This window comes from Peromyscus californicus, unplaced genomic scaffold (genome assembly GCF_007827085.1).
Source record: "Peromyscus californicus insignis strain IS unplaced genomic scaffold, ASM782708v3 Scaffold_6__1_contigs__length_162567912, whole genome shotgun sequence".
Taxonomy (NCBI): domain Eukaryota; kingdom Metazoa; phylum Chordata; class Mammalia; order Rodentia; family Cricetidae; genus Peromyscus; species Peromyscus californicus.
The window spans coordinates 46,199,181-46,224,834 of record NW_026294584.1 but is presented as its reverse complement, the minus strand read 5'-3'; the positions used below and the strand labels follow the sequence as shown (position 1 = coordinate 46,224,834).

General features: G+C 40.7%; 1 protein-coding gene across 4 annotated transcripts in view; it reads right to left on the bottom strand.

Moving 5' to 3' along the window:
* Positions 1-18,388, bottom strand: part of Exoc4 (exocyst complex component 4) — a 768,512-nt gene extending 750,124 nt beyond the window's left edge. For 3 of the 4 annotated variants that reach the window (XM_052721855.1, XM_052721857.1, XM_052721858.1), the window contains exons 1-2: positions 18,256-18,388; positions 891-1,080 (exon numbers count right to left, since the gene is read on the bottom strand). In XM_052721855.1, coding sequence (XP_052577815.1) covers positions 891-1,080; positions 18,256-18,341 — 276 coding nt within the window. In that variant the 5' untranslated portion in view covers positions 18,342-18,388. Of the gene's footprint in view, positions 1-890; positions 1,081-6,246; positions 6,361-18,255 lie in introns of those variants that run through there. The other variant, XM_052721856.1, reaches the window with a different exon arrangement.
* Positions 18,389-25,654: the final 7,266 nt, after the last annotated feature.

Here is a 25,654-nt window from a genome sequence, read left to right as displayed (position 1 = left end):
CTAGCCCTCCTGGCATTTGGCATGTTGGGGTTCTGCAATGTCTCATACTTATTTTTTTAAAGGTGAAAGGCGCTGCTTGAAAAATTACTGAAGAAAAATTAAAAAATGCCAGTAAAGGCTTTAGAGTCAGGGAGCCTTGAGTTCACATTCTAAATCTGTTGAGATAACAGAAGCAATGATGCCTGGCAACAAAAAAAGTCAGTGTTCAATACAGTAGCAATTACTGTTACTTATCAAAGTACAGTACAAAAAAGTACTAAAGGAGTGATCTTTCAAATACACAGCCTAGGGGCTCAGGAAATGGCTCAGTGCTCAGTACGCGTTGCACAAGCATGACAACCTGAGTTCAGATCTCTAGCAGCCACAAAAGAGCTAGGCATGGTAGCACATGCCAGTAACCCTGGTGCCAGATGGAGAAAGACAAGTAAAGCCAGGAAGTTTGCTGGGAAGCCAGTCTAGCTGAATCAGGGAGCTTCAGATACAGTGAGATCTAGTCTCAAAAAAAAAAAAAAAAGAAGAAGTAGACAGTAATACAGGAAGATACCCAATGCTGACCTCTGGCCTCCATACACAGACCCACAGATACATACACACCCCACACACAATTTAAAATAAAAAATATGTAGCTAAGAACTACATAAATATGATGTGATAGTATGCAGTTTTTTTGTTTTTTGTTTTTAGTAGATCATCCCTTTGACCAAATATAAAAGCATCTCTTAGAAACTCACTTTGTCCTTTAGGCACTAAAGGCAGAGTACCCAGAAAACAACAGCTTCTCAAAATTGCAGAAACTGTCTTTATGAATCACTGGTCAAGGACCATTAGGCACACAAACCACACCTGTAAGGGAAAGTGACCACTGCCAGACAGGAAGGAAGAAGGCTCACCTGCTTGATTTTATTCCTTGAGTTAGTGATGCGCTCTGTGATGCTCTGGTAAGTGCGAATGGCTGTTGTCAGTTCTGTGTAGTGTTGAACGATCAACTCATCCAGGTCACGGTCACACTTCTCATAGGCTTCCTCAAGGCGGCCTTTCTCATTTTCTCTGTCTTCAACATCATCACTGGCAGACAGAGTCCTAGTGAAGACAGAAATTATAAAGCTGTGTCAAACTTCAAAGCAACAATCAGAAGACTAGTATCCAGTCAATACACTAGCACATTCATACTACAAACAAGGAAATGACATGAATTACCAGAAAATACAAAATAACCTTCAAGGTTGATTCCAACACCCACCTAAGTACATGCACAGGTTGCATAGCCACAGAGTCCACCCTTCATCTATTCTCTTGACCTCTGAATTATTTTAATCAGACAGCAAATGGGCATGGATATGGAGGGAAGCAGGGCAGCTCTTGATTTATAAGAATCATGGTAATTCCTAACAGATCCATTCTTCTTACAACTTTGGCTAACAAAACCTACAGAACATCTAGAGAAAGGTCCCTTCTCCAGCCCAGGACACTGACACATAGAGCTGAGATTCTCAGACACTTCTGTCATCTATGGAAGCAAAAAGCATAGCAAATGCTACTGCAGCTGTGTCCATGGGCAACATGAAGGAGCCATCCCTGAAGCTGCCCTTCCCTCAAGACTTCTTGTTAGGGGAGATAATAAATATCATTGTTTAAGTCGCTCTGGATGGCCTTCTTTCATACGTGGCTGAAATATACTAAGGGATAAAATTTCTCTCACTGAGGAACCACCTTCTAAAAGCTCACGAGAATGGCCTGAAATTGGAACAGAGCACCCAGCAGCCTGGGGATAAGGTCACGTTAATTCTAAAATCTGTTACAACAGCAATAACCTAAGCTGCACTACAAGATGGTGCCTGCATTCACTATTCTTCAAACAGCACCAACAAGATTGATAGGAATCAACAATAACCAGACAATGAGATAGGTACACTTATTAAAAATCTTTCAATAACTCAGTTTGATACATGGGCCACAGATCTTTGTTTCCTCCATTATCTTTCTTGAATAATTTTTTTTAATTTAGTATTATAATAAAGAAACCTTTTTCTCTTATCTGCTCCCTGTGGTAATTTAGAGTTTCATTAAATTCCCTCAGATTTGTCAGCTTATATAATCAGCCTAGCTTATTTCATTTATCTTTTTTAATTTAGGGAGGGGGATATTTTAGGCTCTCAATGATGGATGCAATCAATTATAAGTCCATCATTAGAACTGCTTTCCGAGATGGTCTGTCAGCAAATCAATCACATACCCACTTCCAGATACTTTCAAGCAAAATACTGTACAACATTCTTCTCCAAACTGTCACTCAGAGCAAGGGGTCTTAATTCATGAGCCACACAATATATAAAACTTCTTTTTCAATTTAGAGGGGAATTCAGGAGGCCTGTCTGTGACTTCAATGTACCTTCCAAAATGAATTCTGTGAATGTGTTAGGGATGCCAAGAGATCAAGTGTTGCATGAAATGAAACACTACTGGGAGCTATGAAGGGCAGTACCAGGCCAGACCCTATTTCCTCATCTGTAAACTCGTGCTCCTAAGCCAGTCCATTTCCAAGGTTGTTTTCAGGTAGAGAATACACAAGTACTTAACTACTAAAGTAAATCAACTTGGTCTCAAAGGGAGAGCCAAAAAAATCACCTTCAATATTTGGTTCCGAGTATCTTAGCATGTGTCTCTGTTGTTTTTATGACATATAACCTTGCTCTTTAAATCTGAAACCTTCCAGGATGTTAATCTAAAGAACAATCAAGAAATGCTTTCAATTTACCAACTGTCCCATTGGCAAGAGTTTCTGGGTATTTTCCTCCATCACCTGTGCAGTGCTACACAGCAGGAGCCTGCCATTTTCCCAGTACCTCTCACATTCTCCTTCCCCCTCACAGACACACTGCCATTTGTGGAAGGAACATGCCAAACATCTCACACTGTTTACCTTAACTAGTCAGAACTACCATTAAGGAAGATGTCAGGCCCAGGGAGGACACCTTCTCTGGCATGAGCTGTCACTGCAATGCATTACTGGATCATTAAGAGTTACTCAGGAAAGAGAAAGGGTTACTAAAACGAAGATTAGGAGTAAATTGAGTCCACAGGGGATCTTTTCTCCTATTTTCATTTCCAGAGGAAATATTTATATAAGAACTATCCTGTGCCAAGTTTAACTCACACTGAAAGTTCATCCTCTTCTTTTTGATGTAACCTAAGATGGATGTTTGTCTTTAGTCAAACACATAAAACTCTAAAATTACAAATTGTTACAGTATTTTTTTTAATTAGTGAAGGGAAAGGCAGTAAAGATAATGAAAATAAAGGCCTCTAAATTTTAGAGAGGCTTACACATGCAAGAAACCAGTTTTATTTGACTTTTTATCGAATATATGTCCACTCCTGTTGGAGTGGGGCCTGTTGTTATCTTCCAGCCCTTTCCACTAGAAGTAGCTGAGCTTTGAAGAGATTAATTTGCCCCCCTCACATAATGAGAATAAGAGATCCTAGAAGGGTTGAAAACCCAAGTTGGTCTGTTTATAGATTAGGTTTTAAACAACTGCAGAGTAATTAAAATCTATCTCAGAACTCTTAACTACCCAGGCTGAGCTCTTTATTCCAGCACACCTACTACCCAGTGTCATGGAAGTTTGCATGTGCTGCCCTGTTAGTGCCAAAGGTGTGGGGTCCTGAAGCTTACTTCCAAACAAAAAGAGATATTAATATCACGTCATAGGCACAATCATTCTAAACTACATTTTTTGTTCTTCTCAAGTTTTAGTTTGGAGGGGTTTTTGTCTTTGTTTGTCAAGTGGAATTTAGGCTGGAATTAAAGCTGAGTACACTTGACCCCAAAGCCCAGTCTCTTTCTACCATACATATGAATTGCTACTTTTCCTGCCTCAATCCCAAGCTGAGGACTTCACCCTAACCATGTGACAGCTCACCTGTAAGAAAGTACTGGTCAGCTAAAGATGAACATGAACATGAGGCCCTACAGTTTTTTCCTTCTTTTATTTTTGTTGGGTTTTTCTTTTTCTTTTTCTTTTTTTTTTTCCCCGTTGTTGTTGTTGGCAGAGGTAGAGGGGTAGGAAGGAGGGAGGGCTTGAAAGAGGGATTCCCTGTACAGCTCTGGCTATCCTGGAACTCTCTACAGAGTGGCCTCGAACTCACAGGGATCTGCCTGTCTCTGCCACCTGGGTGCTAGGATTAAAGGCGTACATCACCACCACTGGCTGTTTTGGTTTGGTTTTTGGTTTTTCAAGACAGGATCTCTCTGGCTAACTTGCTCTGTAGACCAGGCTGGCCACAAATACAGAGATCTGCTTGCCTCTGCCCACTAAGTGCTGAGATTAAAGGTGTGTGCCACCAACACCCAACAACAACAACAACTACTACTACTACTACTTCTTCTTCTTCTTCCTCCTCCTCCTCCTCCTCCTCTCCTTCTCCTCCCTTTTCCCCCCTCCTCCTCCCTTCTTTTTCTTTTTAAGAAATGCTGCTGGACCTGGCAAAGAGGTTTTAAAAAAGAACAACAAAAACAAAAAGGCAGAAGGAAAGGACAATGATGTAAAGTTGGCACTCCTAGATACATTCAACTTACACAACCACTCTTTAGATTTTGCCCTTATTTGATGTAAACTGTGATTATGATTTACAAACTGGTGCGGAGTTCACACAGGAACACAAAAAGGTAAATAGATCGCAGTGAAGCTGGACACAGAATTTTTCACTCAGACAGCTCTGGTATTTTACATGATGAATTGCATCTCTAACCAGGACTAATTAATCCCCAGGAAGGAATGTGTTCTCCTAACAGGCTAACGGGCCACCAAATCCTTCCAGCAGGAACAAGGATGGCAGATTGTGCCAGTGGATTCACAAGGGACCAGCTCCCAAGGAGTCCCACAGACAAGCATTAAAACATGGAATAAAGATCCAGAGACTGAAAATGGAGTTCATTTGTTTCTTTTCTTTCTTTCTTTCTTTCTTCTTCTTTTTTTTTAAAAAAAAAAATAGCAGCTTCAGTCTTTCAGTTGACCAGACAAATGTTGTGAAAGGAAAATAAGCACTCACCATCATCAATTCCTTCCACGGAGTAATCCTGCTGTCATTTTGGACTTTATAGAGTAATGGAGTCCAGACAGAGACAAGAGCATGAAAGTCAATGCCTTTCTTTTAAAAGATCAAAGGAAGCACAGACAGAAGAGAAAGTGCACCTATGAAAATCTGGTTACTCACCAAGACAGCCCATCACTCACCAAAGCTAGAACTTTCAATCAAAGACAGAGGAAAAGAATGGAAGAAGAAAACAACCAAATCCATGCTGCTGTTGGGAATACACCAAACCCTTCTTAGAACACTCAGTAGACATGTCACACAGAGGCATTCAGGGTTTGCAGAAGGAGCTTGGTGGGACAGTACTTGCCCAGTATGTGCAGGGTCCTGGGTCCAGTCCACAACATGCACAAAAGTTCACTTTTCTTTCCCCATACCACTTATCTGTGCAAAAAAGTTGAACATATTAGCTGGGTATAGTGGCGCTCTCCTTTAATTCCAAAACTCAGAAGGCAGAGGCAGGTGGATATTTGAGTTAGGTATGGTAATCTTAACACTTAGAAAGGCAGAGGCTGGAGGATCAGGAGTTGAAGCCAACCTCAGCTACAAAGTGAATTTGTGGCCAACCTGGATTATATAAGACCTTCTCATAATAAAGCAAGAAAACAAAACCATAAAAAGTATCCTCATAAAATCAAACAAATAGTTGTTCTCAAAAGTTAAAACTGAAGACTCAAATAGGGCTTTGCAGTGGGGCAAGCCAGCATTATCTTCTAATCCCAGACACTTAGAAGCTAAGGGAGGAGCATCATGACTTTGAGGTCAGCCTGAGCTACACAGTGAGGCTCTGGCTTAGAAACAGAAATCCTTAGTAAACAAAAACAAGTAGAACTCGGCAACCTCAGTGAGGTCCTCAACCTCTCTGGGTGTTTTTCCTTGTAAAACAGGAAAGAGAATAAGAACACCTGCCTCTCCAGGACATTTCAAGGACTGAAGAAGTGTGGGAAGGTGCCATGCAAAATATAAAGCAGAATGGAAATGTGGACTCACAGCATTAGAACCAAAATAAATAATCTATGAATCCCAACTCTGCTAGCCCAAATCCCCTCAAGTCTCCCCACCCCCAAATCCCTATGGATCTATTACGAACACAGATCAGACCTTTTCTCTAGATTCTCACAGTGCCTAGTACGTTAAATGTTTAGTAAAAGCTACATAATGAGCAGCAGCAAGATGCAGGATGTGGAAGGTCATGGACGACAGCTCTCTGCCCAGGACGAATGCAGTGGAATGGTCTCACTGGAGGTCATGCATGCTCATAAATCCCTGGAAAGGAAAGCAACAGCTCTGGTGGCCCTGCCCAATTCACTGATTCACTCAACAGCATTTACTAGGCACCGTTACTTCCAGGCAGTTCTATGTGGCTAGACACACAGCAATAACTAACTTAGTCCTCCCTCAAGATGCTAACATTTCAGTGTGGAGGTGCAGACCATAAAGTAGGTAAGTGGGGAAGTGCAGGAGGCAGGAGCTGTGGTACAAAAGAGACAAAAATAGCCTCATCCAGCAAGGGCACAGAAAGGAAGCATGTGAATAAGGTCTTTATGAAGACATTCTCTGTGGGGAAGCTGTTCTAGGGAGGACAGAGGATGTATGGGCCATGAAGGAGAAGGAATTCAAACTATTAAGGGAAGGAACTGGCAAGGAGATCACTGTGGCTACTTAACTGCTAGTGCGGCAGTGACAGAGGAAGTTAGGAGCAAGACCAGACACAGATCTGTGGCCTTTACTCTGGGTGGTCACTGAAGCAACTACTTAGCAGTGGTGGTAACTAATCAGCCAGTGTTTAGTGGTGACAACCAGTAACCACATTTACACTGGTTTCATTTTAATTATATCTCATCTCTTTCAAAAAAATAAATATCAGAGATGTTTTCTCTAAGAATACAGTAAAATACACAGAACATCATTATATAAATGTAAAATATAAACAGGTCACATGGCCACAGAGTTCATAGTAAATGAGTTCTTAATCTACATTTGAGCTTCCAAGCAGCCAAGGCAAAAAGTTCTAATTCTCATTTTCTAAAAGATAGACTCCTTTAGGCAAGCCAAATTTTCATTTAAAACAACATGGGAGACACTTTACAATATAGTGAAAGATGTCCTCAACAATCTTCTGAAAACAAGGTAACAAATTTTACATCATCTCTTCAGGAGCATAATAAAAAAAAACTAAGGCCTCCATATTTCGGAAAACAAAATAATAGAATCCAAATACATAGTTTTCCAATGATTTATTTTTTTCATTCTCATCTAAAAACAGAATTTAGAGAAGTTATAGAACTAGGTGAGTTAGATTATCTTAGCAAATCTTTCAACAGCTGAAGCCGTCACCTAGCAGTTCTCTGGAGAGTGTAGAGCACACATGTTGGTATCAGTATTGATGCAAGACTGGTAACTATCACAAGACAGCATGACAGTCAGTGCTGAATACAATCACTCCTGCCTGAGGTTACCTGTTTGCAGATGACAGACTACTGCTCTGGAAGCTTAGAGTATTTTAACAAGGTGATAAAGGGACAGCTTAGTTATAAACTGAACTGTGCAAAAGGCTTTTTTCTTTTTATGATGACATTTCAATTCTCTACTTGGGACTAGGTTTAGAGATGGCAAAGAGAGGAGGTGATGAAGTTTAGCAAGATCAGGAGAACCTCAGCTAGGAGGGCTGTTCTCGTGAGACACTTGTTACAAGAAATAAAGTTACACACCTAAATTAGGGTGACTCCTTCAGAATGAGTTAAAACTCAGCCATGTTTTCTGATAATGGGCTTAGCTGTCTACTAAGGGCATTCCTTGTTAGCCTACACTGGCCTCTCTTCTAGAAATAGTAAAAACTAAGAAAACAATTAATGGGGCTGAAGAGATGGCTCAGAGGTTAAGAGCACTGGCTGCTCTTCCAGAGGTACTGAGTTCAGTTCCCAGTACCCACATGGTGGCTCTCACAACCATCTATAATGGGATCTGACGCCCTCTTTTGGTGTGCAGGCAAACATGCAGACAGAACACTGTATACATAATAAATAAATCATATATATACATTATATATATAGAGAGAGAGAGACAGAGAGAGAGAGAGAGAGAGAGAGAGAGAGAGAGAGAGAGAGAGAGAGAGAGAGAACAATTACTGGAAATTCCTTCAAGCAACTAAGAAAAACTAATTACAAGTACAGTTTCACATATCCAAAAATCACTAATCAGCAAATGACAAAGCACCATCTATACTAGGAATCAAATGTCCTCAGTTACCCCCTTTCTGAGAAGTACTCCATGTGGGCCTAGGATATCAGCTGGATGCTGCAAGGTCCCTGTGCTTCTTATCATCAAGAACCTCAAACCCACCACCACCAATCAATTCGCTCAAACACCAGAGCACAAGACAAGAACTGAACCTGAGGGTGGACTAGTTTCCAAGCCTTACTCCAGAAAGTGAAAACCGAGTGCTTCATAACCAGTCTTTTTAGAAGAAAATACACCCTTCTGTTAGTGACCCCACAGATGTCTAGAGCTGATATGACCCTTCCAATGTCAATCGTGCTTTCTTCCCACCCTGCTCCGTTACATTATCAGTTCTACCCAGCACTTACTTCAAAGTACTAGAGCCACATTTTCTTTCCAAAAAAAAGAAAACCCAACCCATCTCATACAGACAGACAGCAAAATATACCTACAGTCAGCAGGGGAACTACAGACAACAGCTCTAGGCATGAGTAGAGAGAAACTCAAAGCCCATGAGGAAGAAAAGAGACTGAAGGATACAAACACTACACAGCTCAGAGTTTCAAGCTGATTATGCAAAGCAAGACACACTGCTACACTTCATAGATACTGAATCATCTGTAACTGCTTCCAGGGAGTTATCAAAATAAGAGGCCCTCATGAATCTGAGATTGAATAAAGGATCACACATTAAAGAAATGCTAGAGATGGGTATCACTACATAATCACACAAGATACACTTTACTCAAAGCATAAGTAAATCAACACCTCGCTTTCAAATCGGATTTTATTCTATTCAATTATACATTGTAATGCCTTGATTCTTAATTATGGCTTATTAGAGCCTATGAAATACAGGATAATCCCATCCTGATAGCAATCCACAATGACAAGTCCCTCTGAAAAAGTTTTCTCATGCATATGAACATCCCTTAACAGTAGAGAGAGACTTGTAGCCTCAAGTAACAGTAAACAATGTCTGCTTTAAAGTCAGTTGAAAACTCACTGGTGTCTGGCTTCAGACAGCACTTAGAACCAATTATTACACCCAACACATGTGCGTATAGTGCTTCAGTAGTGCAGTTAACTCAGTTATGCAGAACAGTACTGGAAACCAAAAGGTATAAATTGCTTAGGCAACAAAGGCGGCTATTAACTAAAATTAAGTAAAATCACCCGATTCAGGCATAAAACTGAGCTTAAGGCTGACGAAGTCAACTTAAAACTCTATCTCTTTCCTACTTCCTTATAAAGTCCAGCACCCCTCAGAAAGCAATGTCCACAGAGATAGATCCTCACTTCCTGGTGAGTTCCTCAAAATGATGTTTTACAAGATTCTGACAGGTATTATGTGGTCAAATACATATTGGAAATTGGGGTGGGGGGTAGGCTTCTTAAATGAAAGCACCCATGAAGCTTGAGAATACAGGTGTCATAGAGAAATGACAAGATCTAAAGTAGTGGTTCTCAACCTCCCTAATGCTGCAACCCTTTAATACAGTTCCTCACGTTGTGGTGACCCCAAACCAAAAAATTATTTTCGTTGCTACTTTATAACTGTAATTTTGCTACTGCTATGTATCATAATGTATATAAATATCTGATATGCAGGATATTTGATATATGACCCCTGTGAAAAGGTCAATCAACCCCCCAAAGGGGTCAAGAACCCAGGTTGAGAACCATTGATCTAAAGACTACTACATACTGCATTTCTGTGATTTACTGATCTGCTAAATAGACACTCTGCCTCCAGCTCCCACATAAACATTTTTAATGGAAGTTTTTGACCACATACAAAAGTTAAAAGACTTGTCAAAAAATTCCACCTTCAAGAGATAGTGCCACATTCCAATCTGGCCTCACCTATCCCCGAACTGGCTCTAACCCTGTTCCCCAACTACATTAGCAAAGTCCCAAGCATGATTCATATATATATATATATATATCATTATACAAATGATCATCTTGACAGCAATGCTTTTTTAAACTTTGAAGATGTATTTCAAGTGTGTGTGTGTGTGTGTGTGTGTGTGTGTGTGTCTGAGCGCATACCTTCACATAAGTGAATGCAGAGCCTATGGAGGCCAGAGGCATCTGATACCTGTGGTGCTAAAGTTACAGGTAGTTCTGAGCTGCCCAATATGGTAGCTAGGAACCTAACTGAGGTCCTCTGAAAGAGCGAATGTACTCGTAACTGCTGAGTCATCTCTCCACCCTGAGTAATACTTTTTTAAAAAGTATATTCACTGAAAAGAAGAAGAAAAGCATAGCTCTATCATTATCTCAACTTTAAAGAAAGGTAACAATTTGAATTTGTTTCTTATATCTTATTTCCCCAATAAAGTATGTTAAAGGGCTACCCAAACTTTATCAACTTTCAGATCATCTGTTTAGTTATAAAAATGCAGATTCATGTCAGATGGGTCAGACAGTGCCTGAGAAGATGCTTCCTAGCAAGTTTTCAAGGGTGATTTTGGATATAAAATGATGGGAATGACAATTCCTGGAAAGAAATTGGGTCTAAAAAGACTGACTGATTAAAAGCACAATGAAACAGAGAGACTGGAATGTTGTATCTCCAGAGGCTAAATACCTTGTCTTGGGCTAGCTTTAGCCCCTGGAACAGGCATTGCCCACCTCTGTGTAAGAACTAACATCCTGTAACTAACAGATAAAAACTTTTGGAAATCTACTGACTTAGCATCCACCAACCAAAAGCTAAAAACTTCATCAAATAGCATCTTGGGCCTATAGAAAAGCCTCCTGATGGGCAGTGGTAGCACTCTCATTTAATCCCAGCACTCAGAAGGCAGAGGCAGATGGACCTCTGAGTTTGAGGCCAGCCTGATCTACAAAGTGAGTTCCAGGACAGCCAAGACTGTTGCACAAAGAAATCCTGTCTTGAAAAACTGGAAGAAAAAAAAAGCCTCTCCCATCTTGCTATAACTAACTGCCTCTCTGATGTCCACCATGTATTTTAAACTTCCCTTGATTTTATGACCTTCTTTGTTCCCTAAAACTATAAAACTGTTCCCACTTTGGAACATGGAATCTGGGATAACCTAAATCTGTGTTCCCAGACCATGGTGCTTTAAAATGACTGCAGAATAAACTATTTCCTATTCTCTTTAAGGTGAGAGCTGTGTTTTTTGTGTCAACAGCAGTAAGTTTTAAATGAAAAACAAACAAGATCTTTTGAATAATGTCCTATTTACTTTTTGAAAGGGCTTATAGTAACAAGCAATTCAGAAAAATTCTCATAAAAATTTTAAAATGCATACTTGCTTATATCAACAAAAGTATTCTTTTATTACTCTGTATTACATTGTAAGTTCTGATTGTTTTTAAGGCTGAATCCCTAGCACATAAAAAAAATGGGCTACTATTATAAGGATCAAGGTCTAATTCATTTCATAGTCTGAAAGCAGTTAACAAAATGTAAACAGCAGCAGACTCAGACTGTTTGCAACAGAAAGCAGAACTTACCACTGCAAACCACCACCAAAATCCCACCAACTAGTAATAAAAGTCTCTAAAACCTGCCCAAAGAAGACCACATTAAACACCACACCAACAACTTACAACACTACGACTGCAGGTGGCAAAACAGAGATCTATCTGTAAAATGACTGGCTGTAAGTATGCACAATCATTTCAAGGCATGTCTCAGAATAAAGGGTTTTTAATGAGATTCGTAATAGGGGATGGGAATTTAGCTCAGTGGTAGAGACCTGCCTAGCAAGCACAAAGTTCTGGGTTTCGTCCTCAGCTCTGAATCTGTTTCTTTGTTTGTTGTGCATGAACTGGACCAATGCACAAGGTCCTGGGTTTGGTCTCCAGCTGTGAATTAATTAATTTATTGTGCAATAGATTGGACTCATGGCCTGAGCCATGCCAGGCAAGTACTCTCAAATTTAGGAAAAAATCAAGTTTCTAACCAAAAACACTCCAGACACTAGAAATGAAGAATTAAGCATCTGAGTGCCTCTGTTCCAACCTGTACAAAGCACTTTCATGTTTTGTCTCATTTCATGTTCCCCCAAACCACACCAGACCTTCTAATCATCCTGTTTCATAAATGGGAACTGAGTGATTCCAAGTTACAAGAGTAGTTAAGTTTTTCTGATCAACCCTAAACCACGCACTGACCCTCTCACCAAAGGCTTGTGTCCAGACATATCTATAAAGGCATGGGTTGAAAAAATGATGGTATCACCCAATAATAAAACCACAATGCTCAAAGCTTTTAAGATATTCCAACGTTAACAATGACTCCTGAGGCTTTAGAAACCAAGACTTGTGTCTCAGCTAGGGTTTCTATTGCCGCAACACCATGACCAAAAAGCAAATTGAGGAGAAAAAGGTTTATTGGTCTTACACTTGTAGATTGTAGTCTATCACTGAAGGAAGTCAGGACAGGAACTCAAATGGGCAGAAACCTAGAGGCAGGAGTTAATTCAGAGGCCATGGAGAGTACTGCTTAATGGCTAGCTCATTGTGGCTTGCTCAGCCCGCTTTCTTTTGGAACAGAGAACCAGCAGCCCAGGGATGGCACCAACAACAACAGGCTGGGCCATCCCCCATCAATCACTAATTTAAAAAATGTTCTACAGGCTTGCCTGCAGCCCGATTTTATGGAGGCATTTCCTCAATCGAGGTTCCCTCCTCCCTCAGATGACTACAATTTGTGTCAAGTTGACATAAATCTAGCCAGCACAACTCAGTTCCCCAAGATATTAATTCTGCATGTGCAGCCAGAAAATGGAGTTTTCTTCTCATTTCCATAAATGCCATTATCAGCTGTCCCAGAACCTCCTGAAAGTTTAGTGTTTGTTCTGTTTCCAAACAGAGTCTCATGTATCCCTTATCCCAAGTGCTACAATTACAGGTATGGAATACCACACCCAGTTTATGCCAGGGCTCAAACCTAGGTAGGGCTTCGTGCTATACAAGGACTCTACCCACTGAGCTCCATCTCCGGTCCTGACACTGGTGGTTCTGATAGTAACTTGCAAACAGCACTGCATCGCTGAGGGGACAAGGCTGAGGGAAACAAAGAGTAAGAAACCTACAGGCTATTTTGCAATGGGCTCGGATAAAGAGAGACGGTGCTAGGAACAGTATCTATGCCTAACACAGCTCCTGGGACCCAGCTCAAAACAGTGGCCAAGCTCTTCCTGCCACAAACTGTCACAAACCTCAAAGGTCTCTGTTCAAAGCCCAGATCAAAGCCTGGACTCCTCAACAAACTTTACTTTGAATTAACTATGGGCTGACCAAAATATCCTCTACAGAAGAAGGAAGGAATTTAACAGGAGCCTACAATAAAGGATTCTCTATGTTTTTGAAATTCCAACTTCTGTGAAGACATAAAAGTTGATGAAAATGTGAGCCTCCAACTGCCTTCAAACCCCCTTGACATCTATAACCAGCCTGTCTACAAAAGCTCTGCTCCAATGTTTCAATAAGGCCTCCTTAAGTCACGACCGGAGTCTGTCTCCCCAATTAAACTGGCTATTTGCAGGCTGACGTACAAAAAAAAAAGTCATATTCAATGTTTAATTGGAAAGCAAATCACCTACAGTAAGTGGTAGACACATTCCCCAATTAAAAATCTGACAAGAACTCACAAAAATAAAATAGCATCTCTGAAATGCCATCTTGCTTACTTCACAACTCCAACTTCACACCAAACAAAAGGTTGAAGTGGGGTAATCAATAGGAAAGAAGATATGGTGTGTGTGTGTGTGTGTGTGTAAAACTGTCCAAACTGGACTATGTCCACCCAATTAGCTCTGCTGTAAAGGGCCAGTGGTGATTAAACCCAAAATCACAGTTAGTGGCAGTCTCCAAAAGACCAAATCGTAAACACCATCTCTCCTCACCAAAAGCCTTCCTCACAGACCTAAGGACTTTTAAACAGACACAAGAGTGGACCATTACACAATTGACTGGCCTAAAACATGTTTATTCAGGGTTTTTAAGGGATTAAAGATTTTAATTTAAGTACCTTCTAGGTCCCTTTCCATCAAATATAAGATTGCAATTGCACAGCCAGGCAGTGGTTACTAATACCTTTAATCCCAGCATACAGGAAGCAGAGGCAGGTGGATCTCTTTAAGTTCAAGGCCAGCCTGGTTTACAAGGCGAGTTCCAGAACAGTCAGGACTATTACACAGAGAAATCCTGTCTCAAAAAACCGAGAGAGAGAGAGAAAGAGAGAGAGAGAGAGAGAGAGAGAGAGAGAGAGAGAGAGAGAGAGAGAGAGAGAGAGAAATTGCACTGTATGTTTTCATTTTAAATTCTCAGTGATGGACTCTGATAAGCAAAACCCTGAGCCATCATCTAATTAGTTACTACCATGATAGAAAGTGGCAGTGAGAACTGGCTGTCATGGGGCAGGCCTGTACTCACAGCATCAGGAGGTAGAGTCAGAAGAATCAGAAGTTCAAGATGGCAATGAGGCTGGGCCATTTCCTGTGTGTACACTAGCTCACTCCTTATATTAGACCTTATCTGGAGTTTAAGCCAGTACCAAAATGTGTCTACAACAAGAAATGTTCTTATCCTCTATTAAGAATAACATTTTAGCCAGGTATGGTGGCTCGCATCTTTAATCCCAGCACTTGGGAAGCAGAGGCAAATAGATCTCTGTGTTCAAGATCAGCCTGGTCTACACAGCAAGTCCAGGCCAGCCAGGCTCTATAGTGACACCTTATCTCTAAATAAATAAATAAAATCATTTTAAAAGCAATATAAAATGTTACAACATATAACCTGGTGTAGAAATGGTGTTTTTACACATTAGGGAAAAAGAACTGAAGGAAATTTTTAAACATTCCAAAACATGAAAAACACTGCTCAATGATATAACAAATAAAGATGAACTAATCAAACTGTTTAAATGACAGGCTAATTTATTTTGGGGACAAGATGATGGGTCTAGGGCACCATGAAAAAGCTAGTATGTACCAAGTACCCTTACAGGAATACTCAGACTTTTTAAAACACCATCCTAAAATGGGATTTCCTTTGTGAAGCTTGTTGCCAAAGCAACCAGGTCTTTCGAGAGAATCTGAAACACATTAAGGATGGAAGGAGGTAACTGAAGTCCATGGGAAGATCTAAGAACAATGAATACAATGTACAAGAAGAGCAGCAGGACAAACTGCACAGATTTGATGAGCCGAAACCAGAATGACACACAGTTCCTGATAAGAAATGCACGGTCCTATTCTATTCTTCCAATCAGGGCCATTCTCTCACCCCAAATCCCAAGACCAAACCCATACTACCATTCTCTTCTAATGCACTGTTTATGAGTTAAGTACAAAAGAAAATCAGGAAGGAAACCAACAACAGAAATTAGCAACATCATCCCTCATTCCAAAGCAAATGTTTCTGTCTCCAAAGGAATGTTGAAACACAAACAGCAACACGCCAGCACCAAAAACATCTAGTCTGTGTTCATATGTAAGCATAGACCCCAATCTTTACTAAACTTGCCTAGAATGATAGGTCTGGACGTACCTTAATAGCACGATTTTAAAAAGCACAACAAAGGAAACATGTCATTCAAGTGTTCTGACATGATCTGGATTAAGAATCAAAATTAAAGAAGTACTTCACAACAGAAGTCAAAGTAAATGATGCCCTGGGCCAAAATCATAGTGAAAAAGTAAAGGTAATACATACAGATTGGATTAAGAGATGGATAACCAGTGGCGTGGGCCCCCCTCCCCCACACCTTTGATCCTAGCACTTGAGAGGCAGAGGCAGGCAGATCTCTGTGTGTTTGAGGACAGCCCTGTCTACAGAGTGAGTTCCAGGACAGCCAGAGCTGTTACACAGAGAAACCCTGTCTCAGAAAAAGAAAGAGAGAAAAATGGATAACCAAATAAGAGCAGGTATTGTGATGTACACCTGTGATACCAGCACTCGGCAGACAGAAGCAAGAGTCCAAGGTTACTACTATTTACATAATGAATTTGAAGCCAGACTGGGATATACAAGACCATAACTCAATACAAAACAACAATGTCATACACTATCCCGCAGTGGGTGATGCCCCCAGAAGATGACAAAGGATTGACCCTTCAAGGCAAATGTACGTCTCCACATCAGAATCAGTCAAAAAGTTTTAAGGCCTTTTTCAGTTTTTAAATATCACTTACTGAGGGTAAATCTGTCACTTAAGAAATCTGACACACGCTGGGTGGTGGTGGCGCACGCCTTTAACCCCAGCACTCAGGAGGCAGAGGCAGGCGGATCTCTGAGTTCGAGTTCAGTCTGGTCTACAAAGTGAGTTCCAGGAAAGGCGCAAAGCTACACAGAGAAACCCTGTCTCGAAAACCCCCCCCCAAAAAAAAGAAAGAAAGAAAGAAAGAAAAAGAAATCTGACACACAAAGCCTACATACAGGATCAGAATCACAAAGAAGATGGACATAAGTTGCTACTTTCCCTAACCCACTCCACTTCCATTGGAAATGACCACTCCTTCCATAAAGTCTCCATCTCTGTAACACTCCATCTTTCTCCAAGTCCCTTTCATACTCTTTATACATCTTTATCTCAAAAGTAGAATACACGCTCAAGAGTAATATTATATCTGACTTGTCTTTGAAAACCTCACGGCATTCATTCACTCATTCAACAAATATTCCCTAAGTACTAAATAAATGCCAGTAAATATCTATTGTTTATGAGTGTTGACTATCAGGCAGGAAAAAAAACAAGTTCAGAAAAACATCCAAGCACTCATACTAGAATTTCAGAGAAAATTAAGATAGGGGACTACAAATGCTTTGATTGGGGTTTTAATATCACGGGATAAATCTGTGCTGTAAAGTCCTACAGTTACACAAGCCTATTTTCTCTTCAAGACCTACAAAGTATATTATTTTCACAGAAAGCTCTATCCTCTCATTTGTAAAATAAAATTGATAATAACTTAACAGGCCATTGTCTTAAACTACTGTCTCTGACATAAAACCCATAGATAGGTCTTTCTCAGCCCAGTAAGTGGTAAACTTTCTGAAGCTTGATTTATCCATTCTTTCAAGGGCTTACAACCTACCAAATTCTGGTAGGTCCTGGGTTTAAAAAAAAAAAAAATCATCAGGACCATTACATGAGCCCTCTTAAGAATTCAAATCAAAGTGAAGGATAAGTGGGAGAAGCAAGGGGCATTTGGTTCATGAAAATATGTGGGGTAAAATTCAAATGACAACAACGTATAAGTGTGTCAGAGTGCATTTTATTCAGGCTGGTCTAAATTTGTTTAACGTTTTAAACATTTTTTTTTTTTTAAAATAGTCCACCACTGCCACTCTCACCCTATTACTTCAGGAAGAGAGTAGTAACACCCAGGGCGACGTGAAATTCTGTTCTGGTGTGGTTCTGAGGGAATAAGAAAGCGACCAAATAAGAAACACGTGTGTCCCTTCGACGTCCAGTCCTCAGCAGCTCACCGCAGAACCTGGGCTCAGCGGCTGCATGGCTGGGGCTAGTCACAGGTGGTGGGAAGTGCCCAGAAGGGGACACTCGTGAAGTCCCAACAGGAGACACGGGCCGGACCCCGGGCCCCGGCTGGCGTGGCCGAGTGCGAGCTGCACCGGGGTCAACCAACCAGTACCTGTTTTAGGAGTGAAGGAGCACACCTGCGCCGGGCTGCCTCCCGAACCCAAGCGAGTGGGGCCGGGGACCCAAGTCAAGACCCTGCCCTGAGGGGAAGGCTGAGGGCGGGCTCCTCTCCTTAAGCCGGGCCCCAGGGAAACCGGGAGTCCTGGGGGCCGCCCCGCCGGACCACAGGCCCTGGGGAGGGGCTGGGGAGGCCAGGAGGAAGGGAAGGGCCGGCGGGCGGGACCCGACCGACGCCTCTCCCTTCCTCAGCGGAGGGCGAGCCGCTGCCCTGTCCTCACCCTGCCTCCTGACTCCCTCACCTGATCACCGAGATGAGCAGCCCCGAGGGGTCTTTGCTTTTGCTGACTGAGCTCCTGTATTTCCCACCAGCTGCTTCTGCCGCCATCTTGGTACGGGAGCGAGAGCCAGGTGCTTGACAGGACCGGGAAAGAGTAAAACTCCCCGGCGGAACATCCACCAATGGCAGAAGAGAACCGCGGAGGCGCGGAAGTGAAGAGACCAATCACTAGAGTGAGAAGGCGGGACTGATGCTCAGCTGGAGGCCGAGGCGTCTGTCCGCTCTAAGCACTCTGGGAAACGTAGTTCTGCGAGTTCTGGGCATGCCTGGACAATAAACCAGTGGCCACTTCAAGTCTCCTACTTGGTATCTGCTTTAGATCTCTTCAGACCTTAGGCTGTTTTTCAGTGTACTCCCTTTTATAACTTTACACTTTTTTAATTTAATGTATCTAATGATATCAAAATGGATAAGCAGATGCGTGTATTTAAATGAAGGTCCCAAAGTTATGCGGATGCTTGAGTGTGCAAAAAATATTAACTTCAAACACTGTCTTTAAATCAGCCAAATGCAAAAACTTATAGGCACGAACTTTTTTTTTTTTTTTTTTGGTATTTTCTAAGACTGAATTTTTCAACATTTGTCTTATGTGTAAGTTCAATTTGGCATGTTGCAGGTTTTCTAAAAAAAAAATTAAAAAGCAGGCAAGTGAATATTGATGAAGGAAAGAGAATAACTGAAAAACAAACTGGCCAGAGTGCAGGTGTCTTCCAAACTAAATAAAGTACAATGAAAATGCACAGCGGTGTCTAAATGCAATTTGAACTGGTAAAGTTCTATTTCCTGCATTGGTTCTACTGGCAAGCCAAGGTCAGAATGTGGATGGAAAATGAGAAGACTGGGGGACAAGAATGATAATATATCAAGGAGGAAGTAGGGGGTGATTTCCTTATAGAAGTGAAAATTGAAGAGCTCCAGAAACAGAAAGTTGACTGATTGAGTCTGGAGCTGCGGACAGCTGACTCAGAATACAGCCACGTTCATTAAGTGGTAGACATTCACAGTGACCTTTTAAAATTCCTCAGAAATCACACAGAGGACTTCAGAGTTCCCAATCATTCCAACCCTGAAGACTTGTTCCTGAAGAAATAGAAGGCTAAGGGGCTAGAGAGATGGCTCAGTTAAGAGCACTGGCTGCTCTTCCAGAGGACCTGGTTCAATTCCCAGCAACCACATGGCAGCTCACAACAGTCTGAAACTACAGTTGCAGGGTATCCAACAACCTCTCACAGACATGAATGCAGACAAAACACCAATACACATTAAAAAAAAATTAAAAAACGGTTAAAAAGAGAAATAGAAGGTTATATAGAACACTCAAATTTGGTGAACCACCTGAAGAATTAAATAAATTATGGATAGATCACATGAGAAAATTACATATACCCATCAAAAGTCATACCTTCAGTGGTTTTTGATGGAAATAAGATTTTTGTACCTAATGCAAAATACAGCCATCAGTAATTCGTAGCGGAAAAGAGAGGCAGTAATGTGTCAAATGGTTAAAAATGTAGGCTGTGGAAGAGGAAAGCATCGACCCCAGCCGTTCTCAACCTTCCCAATGCTGTGGCCCTTCAGTACACTCCCTCATGCTGTGGTGACCCCAACCAGAAAATTATCTGGTTGCTACTTCATAACTGTAATTTTGTTACTGTTATGAAGTGTAATATGAATGTCTGGTATGCAGGATATCTGATATGCGACCCCTGTGAAAGGGTTGTTCAACCCTTCAAATGGGTTATGACCCGCAGGTTGAGAACTGCTGACCAAAACTGATACAGAAAAATCTTTTGTAGAAATGCAACATATTCTTAAAATAAAAACATTTTAAAAAAATCCAAATAGAAGGAAATTTCATAAACATAATGGAATTTTAAAAATAACAGTATGTAAAATTAAAAAACAAGCTTTCTCATTAAGATTAGAAACAAGACAAGGATGTCCATTTTCTTTTTTTTTAATTTATTTTACATGCATTAGTGTAAAGGTGTCAGATCCTCTGGAACAGGAGTTATAGACAGTGGTGAGCTACCACGTGGGTGGTGGGAATTGAACCTGGTCCACTGGAAGAGCAGCCAGTGCTCTTAACCACTGAGCCATCTCTCCAGCTCCAGGATGTCCATTTTCAGTGTGTCTATTCAATAAAATTCTGGAAACCATAGCCAGAGCAAGAAAAAAAAGTGAAAAGCATCTAATTTCCAAAGATAGAAATAAAACAATCTCTATTTATGGACAATATGATTTTATATAGAATGTATCATCAAGAACACCACAAAACACTACTAGAGGTGATGGGCATGGTGGCTCATGCCTTTAATCTTAGGAGGCAGAGGCAGGAGGATCTCTGTGAGTTCCAGGCCAACCTGGTCTACAAAGCGAGTTCCAGAACAGCCAGGGCTACAGAGAAAAGCTGTCTCAACAAAACCACCAAAACAAACAAACAAAAAGGAAAACAAAACACTACCAGGGCTAATAAAAGAATTCAGTGATCTCACGGGATACAAAGCCCAAAAATTCAGTGTACAGTATTGTATATAGTCCTACACAATAAGAAAGAGCAATCTTAAAAAGGAACTAACCTAGCCTAGGCATGGTAGCACACATCTTTAATCCCAGTACTTAGGAAATAGCGGCAGATGGATGTCTGTGAGTTCCAGGCCAGCCTGCTCTACATAGAGTTCCAGGACATTCAGGACTATGTAGAGAGAACCTGTTGAAAGGAAGGAAGGAAAAAAGGAGGAAGGGAGGAAAGGAAGGAAGAAAGAAAGGAAAAGAAGGAAAGAAGAAAGATTAGCCAAATAATCCCCACTCAACAGAAGCAAAAAGAATAAAACAAGAATAAATTTAAGCAGGAAAATCAAATATGTATATGCTTCTAACTACAAAATATTGCTGGCAAAAATAAAGGAATCCCTAAGTGCATGAAAAAAAACATCATAGATGAGAAAATGATGCAGCTAAGATGACAAAACTTTTTCAGTAACAGAATAGTTGATTCCAAAGGTCATGTGGAAAATAAAAATCCCTAAATAGCCTAAACAATATTGGAAAAGAAAAAAAAATGTAGAAGCCTGGGGAAACAGCTCAGTCAGTAAAGTGCTTAGCACAAAAGTACAAGGACCTGTATTTTATACCCAGAACCCAAGTAAAACACCAGGCACAGCTAAATGAACTCACGACCTCAGCACCAAGGAAGCAGAGGCAGGAGGATCCCTGGGGCTCACTGACCGGCCAGCCTAGCCAAATAGGCAAGCTCCAGATTCAGTGAGAGACCCTATCTCAAAAACAAACGAGGTGGATAGCAACTGAGGAAAACACCTATGGTTGCCCTCAGGACTTCACACACACACAAACACACACACACACACACACACAAAGAATAAATATAGAGGATTTGCATTTTTCTGGTTTAAAACCACAGAGAACAGCTAGAGCAATCAAAAAGAGAAGTGCTAACATAAAAGGAAACACATAAATGGAATGCAACTGAGAATCCAGAGATAACCCCACATGTCTGTGGACTGTTGGCTTTTTTTTCTATCTTTAAGATTTATGCATTTTAATTTCATGTGTACAAATGTTTGCCTGCATGGATGTAAATGCATACATGTATGTGCCCTGGTGCTTGCAGAAGCCAGAAGAGGGAATCAGATGAGCTGAAACTGGAGGTGCAGATGCTTGTAAGTAGCCATGTAGGTGCTAGTGAGCAAACCCAGATCTTCTGCAAAGGCAGCAAGTGCTCTTCTTTAAATATTTACTTATTTGTGCATATGAGCACTCTATTTGCATGTATGCCTGCATGACAGAACAGGGCATCAGAGCCCATTATAGTGATTGTGAGCTACCATGTAGTTGCTGGGAATTGAACTCTGGACCTCTGAAGAACAGCAAGTGCTCTTAACCTCAGAGCCATCTCTCCAGCCATGATCAGTTGGATTTTTGACAAGGATTCCAGTGTCATTCAAAATGATATTTTGATTATCATTTTTAAAATGTGACTATTTCAAATATGAGGAGAAGAATAATCTTTTCAATAAATGACAATAGAACACTAGATATAAACATGAAAAAAAAAGTGGACACCTACCTCATACCATACACAAAAACTAATTCAAAATGTACCAAAGTCCTAAATATATGATTTAGAACTTTTGGAAGAAACTATAGAGGTAAATCTTTATGACCTTAGATTTAACAATGGATTATTATTATTATTTTTATATACAGCAGCAAAAGTAAGAGCAACAAGAGGAAAATGTATATTAAAATAGGACTTTATTATATATATATGTAAGTTATATATCTGATATTTTTTTTTTTTTGGTTTTTTTCGAGACAGGGTTTCTCTGTGTAGCTTTACGCCTTTCCTGGAACTCGCTTTGGAGACCAGGCTGGCCTCGAACTCACAGAGATCCGCCTGGCTCTGCCTCCCGAGTGCTGGGATTAAAGGCGTGCGCCACCACCGCCCGGCAGTTGAGTTATATCTGATATTTTTAAAAGCTCCAAAGGATGTACATAAATGCTCAACATTATTATTAGAGAAATGAAAATGAAAACAATAATAGCTACCACTTCACATTCACTGGGCTGACTATGTATTTTTCTTGATTAAAATTTGTTTACGTGAAGTTACATATTTGATGGGGAGCACGTGTGGAGGTCAGTGGACAATTGCAGAAAGCAGCTTTCCTTTCACCCTGTTGGCCTCAAACTCACACCAGCCTGTGCTGAGATCAAGGGCATGGGCTACTACACCCAGCCCCAGTGAAAAATGAATGCTGGCAAATACATAAAGAAATCAGAACAGTGTTGCTGAGAATATGAACTGTTTCAGTCAATGTGGAAATAGCGGTTTCTTTCACAAATAATACCCAAGAGAATTACATGTTCAAAAATAACATGCACATAAGCATTCATTGAAGCATTCTTGACAATAATGAAAAATTTGGTGTAATATGAGATGTATGAATGTGGTTAAACAAATATGGACTGCTCATACAATTACTTCAAAGCCATAAAAAGGAGTGAAGTACTGGTGCATTCTACAACATTAATACTCCTCGAGGCAGAGGCAGTCGGATCTTTGTGAGTTCGAGGCCAGCCTGGTCTCCAAAGCGAGTTCCAGGAAAGGCGCAAAGCTACACAGAGAAACCCTGCCTCGGAAAAAAAAAAGAAAGAAAAACAAAAAATCTCCTCGAAACAGTGTGCCAAGTGAAAGAAGCCAGATGCAACGACTGAGGAGTCCATTTATATAAAATAGTCTCGCCAGGCAGTAGTGGCTTATGGTGATATTTTATTTGTGCTGAAATGTGATTTTATTTGTAGGTTAATAAATAAAGTTGCCTGGAGATCAGAGGTCAAAGCGAGCCATAAGCAGAGTCAGGCAGTGGTAGCATACGCCCTTAATCCGATCACATGGCAGGCAGGGTCTCGGTGTGGTCAAGGACACAGCCAAATGTGGTAACAGGAGCCTTTAATCCCAGTACCAACCATAGAGACCTGGAGTTCTGTATAGACAGGCAGTGACGAGGAAGTCATGTGGCTGGGCTTATAGCCAATAAGAAGGCAGAACAGGAAAGCAATAAAAGTGCAGTTTAGGTAGGAAGAGGTCTCTCTCTCTGGGGAAGCTACTGCCGGTGCTAAGCTAAAGCTAGTCGTGGCTGTTGCTCAGATCTCTTTGCCTATTTCCTCTGTATTTGGCTCTGTATTTCTTATTTACTAAGACTGTTTAGAATTTCATCTACAGTGGCTCATGCCTTTAATCCAAGCACCAAGGAGGCAGAGACAAATGGGTCTCTAAGTTCAAGGCCAGCCTGGTCTATAGATAAATTCCAGGACAGTCAGGGCAAAACAGAGAAACCCTGTTTCAAACATACACACAAACACACACATGCACACATGCACTCACACACAATATAATAAATAAACAAATAAATTAGTGAGTGTGCAGAGCTGGGGGGAGGGTGACTTTGTAAAACGAAGTATACAATAATAGACAGGTTCAGTGTTTATACTTGTATAAGTTTTGAATCTATTAAGCCCACTGTTAACACATTTAAGATGATAAAAAAAAAGGTAGTTTATGTTGTGTGTATTTTAAAGTATGTGTTTGTGCTGTAGTACTGACTAGATTCAATCCAAGGTCTCAATTGATTCCACCTTCCCTTTGACTTAAGCCATTCTGTGCCTCAGTTTCCATATCTGTTAGACCGGAAGTAAAATGACTTCACTTTGAAGCATGCCTTCAAAGTGTCTAAAGCATGTCTCTGACAGTAATGTGAGGTTGTTTTAAGACACAGTAATATGAAGGCAGGTGGTGGTGGAGCATGCCTGTAATTCCAGAACTCCCAAGGCAGAGCTGTGAGTTCAAGGCAAGTTCAAGGCCAATCTGGTCTACAGAGTGAGTTCCTGGAGAACCAGAGCTACATGAAGAAACCCTATCTCAGAAAACACACACACACACAAACACACACACACACACACACACATCCATATGCTTTCCTATGGATCCTATAAATTTTAAGTGGAAATAAACAAATTCATTTTATTTAAAAGCATGATTCGGATAAGTGTCAAAAATGATGGACTGCTTTTATCACATACTAGAACTGTAATTAGGTGATAATTAAATTATCACACAGCAAATTAAACCCTCAAGAAAGAGTCCTAATTGTCCTGTTTCATATCACACTTAAGGAAAACTTAACCCCATATACCTTTCATCTTCTGTGATAAATATAGTCTTTAACATTGTTTCTATTCTTGGTTGCCTTGAAGAATAACTCCAAGCTTGTACTAGAACGTGGAAAAACTAGTTTGTTTGTTTGTTTTTTAATTCTACAGGAAAATTAGTAGATCTACTCACTTTTAACTATCAGTCTTTAACATAGACTCCCAAACTCAACAGGCTACTTAGAACTAAATAACATTTCTCAACATATAAGAGATTAGTTATAGAAACTTTTATGTAGGGATGATGACATGCACATGGGGTAAAGGGATTTAGAAATGAACATAGTCCAAAGAATTTACTGAACACACACACAATGCTGAAGATGTTTCAGTGAAAAAGAATCAAAGAAAGCTGGGATGGCTAGCAAAATCTTCATGAACAGATAGGTTGTAGTTAAGCTGACTTTAAAAATAGAATGGAAGGGCTAGAGAAATTGCTCAGTGCTTAAGCATAAGCTTACATGCTGCTGTTGCAGAGATCTGAGTTTGGTTCCCAGCCCCATGTAGGGCAGCTTACAACCACCTGTAACTCCAGCTCCAGGGTATCTGACGCCCTTTTCCTGTTTCGGTGGTATCTTAGTTACGATTACTGTTGGTATGATGAAACACTGTAACCAAAAGCAACTTGG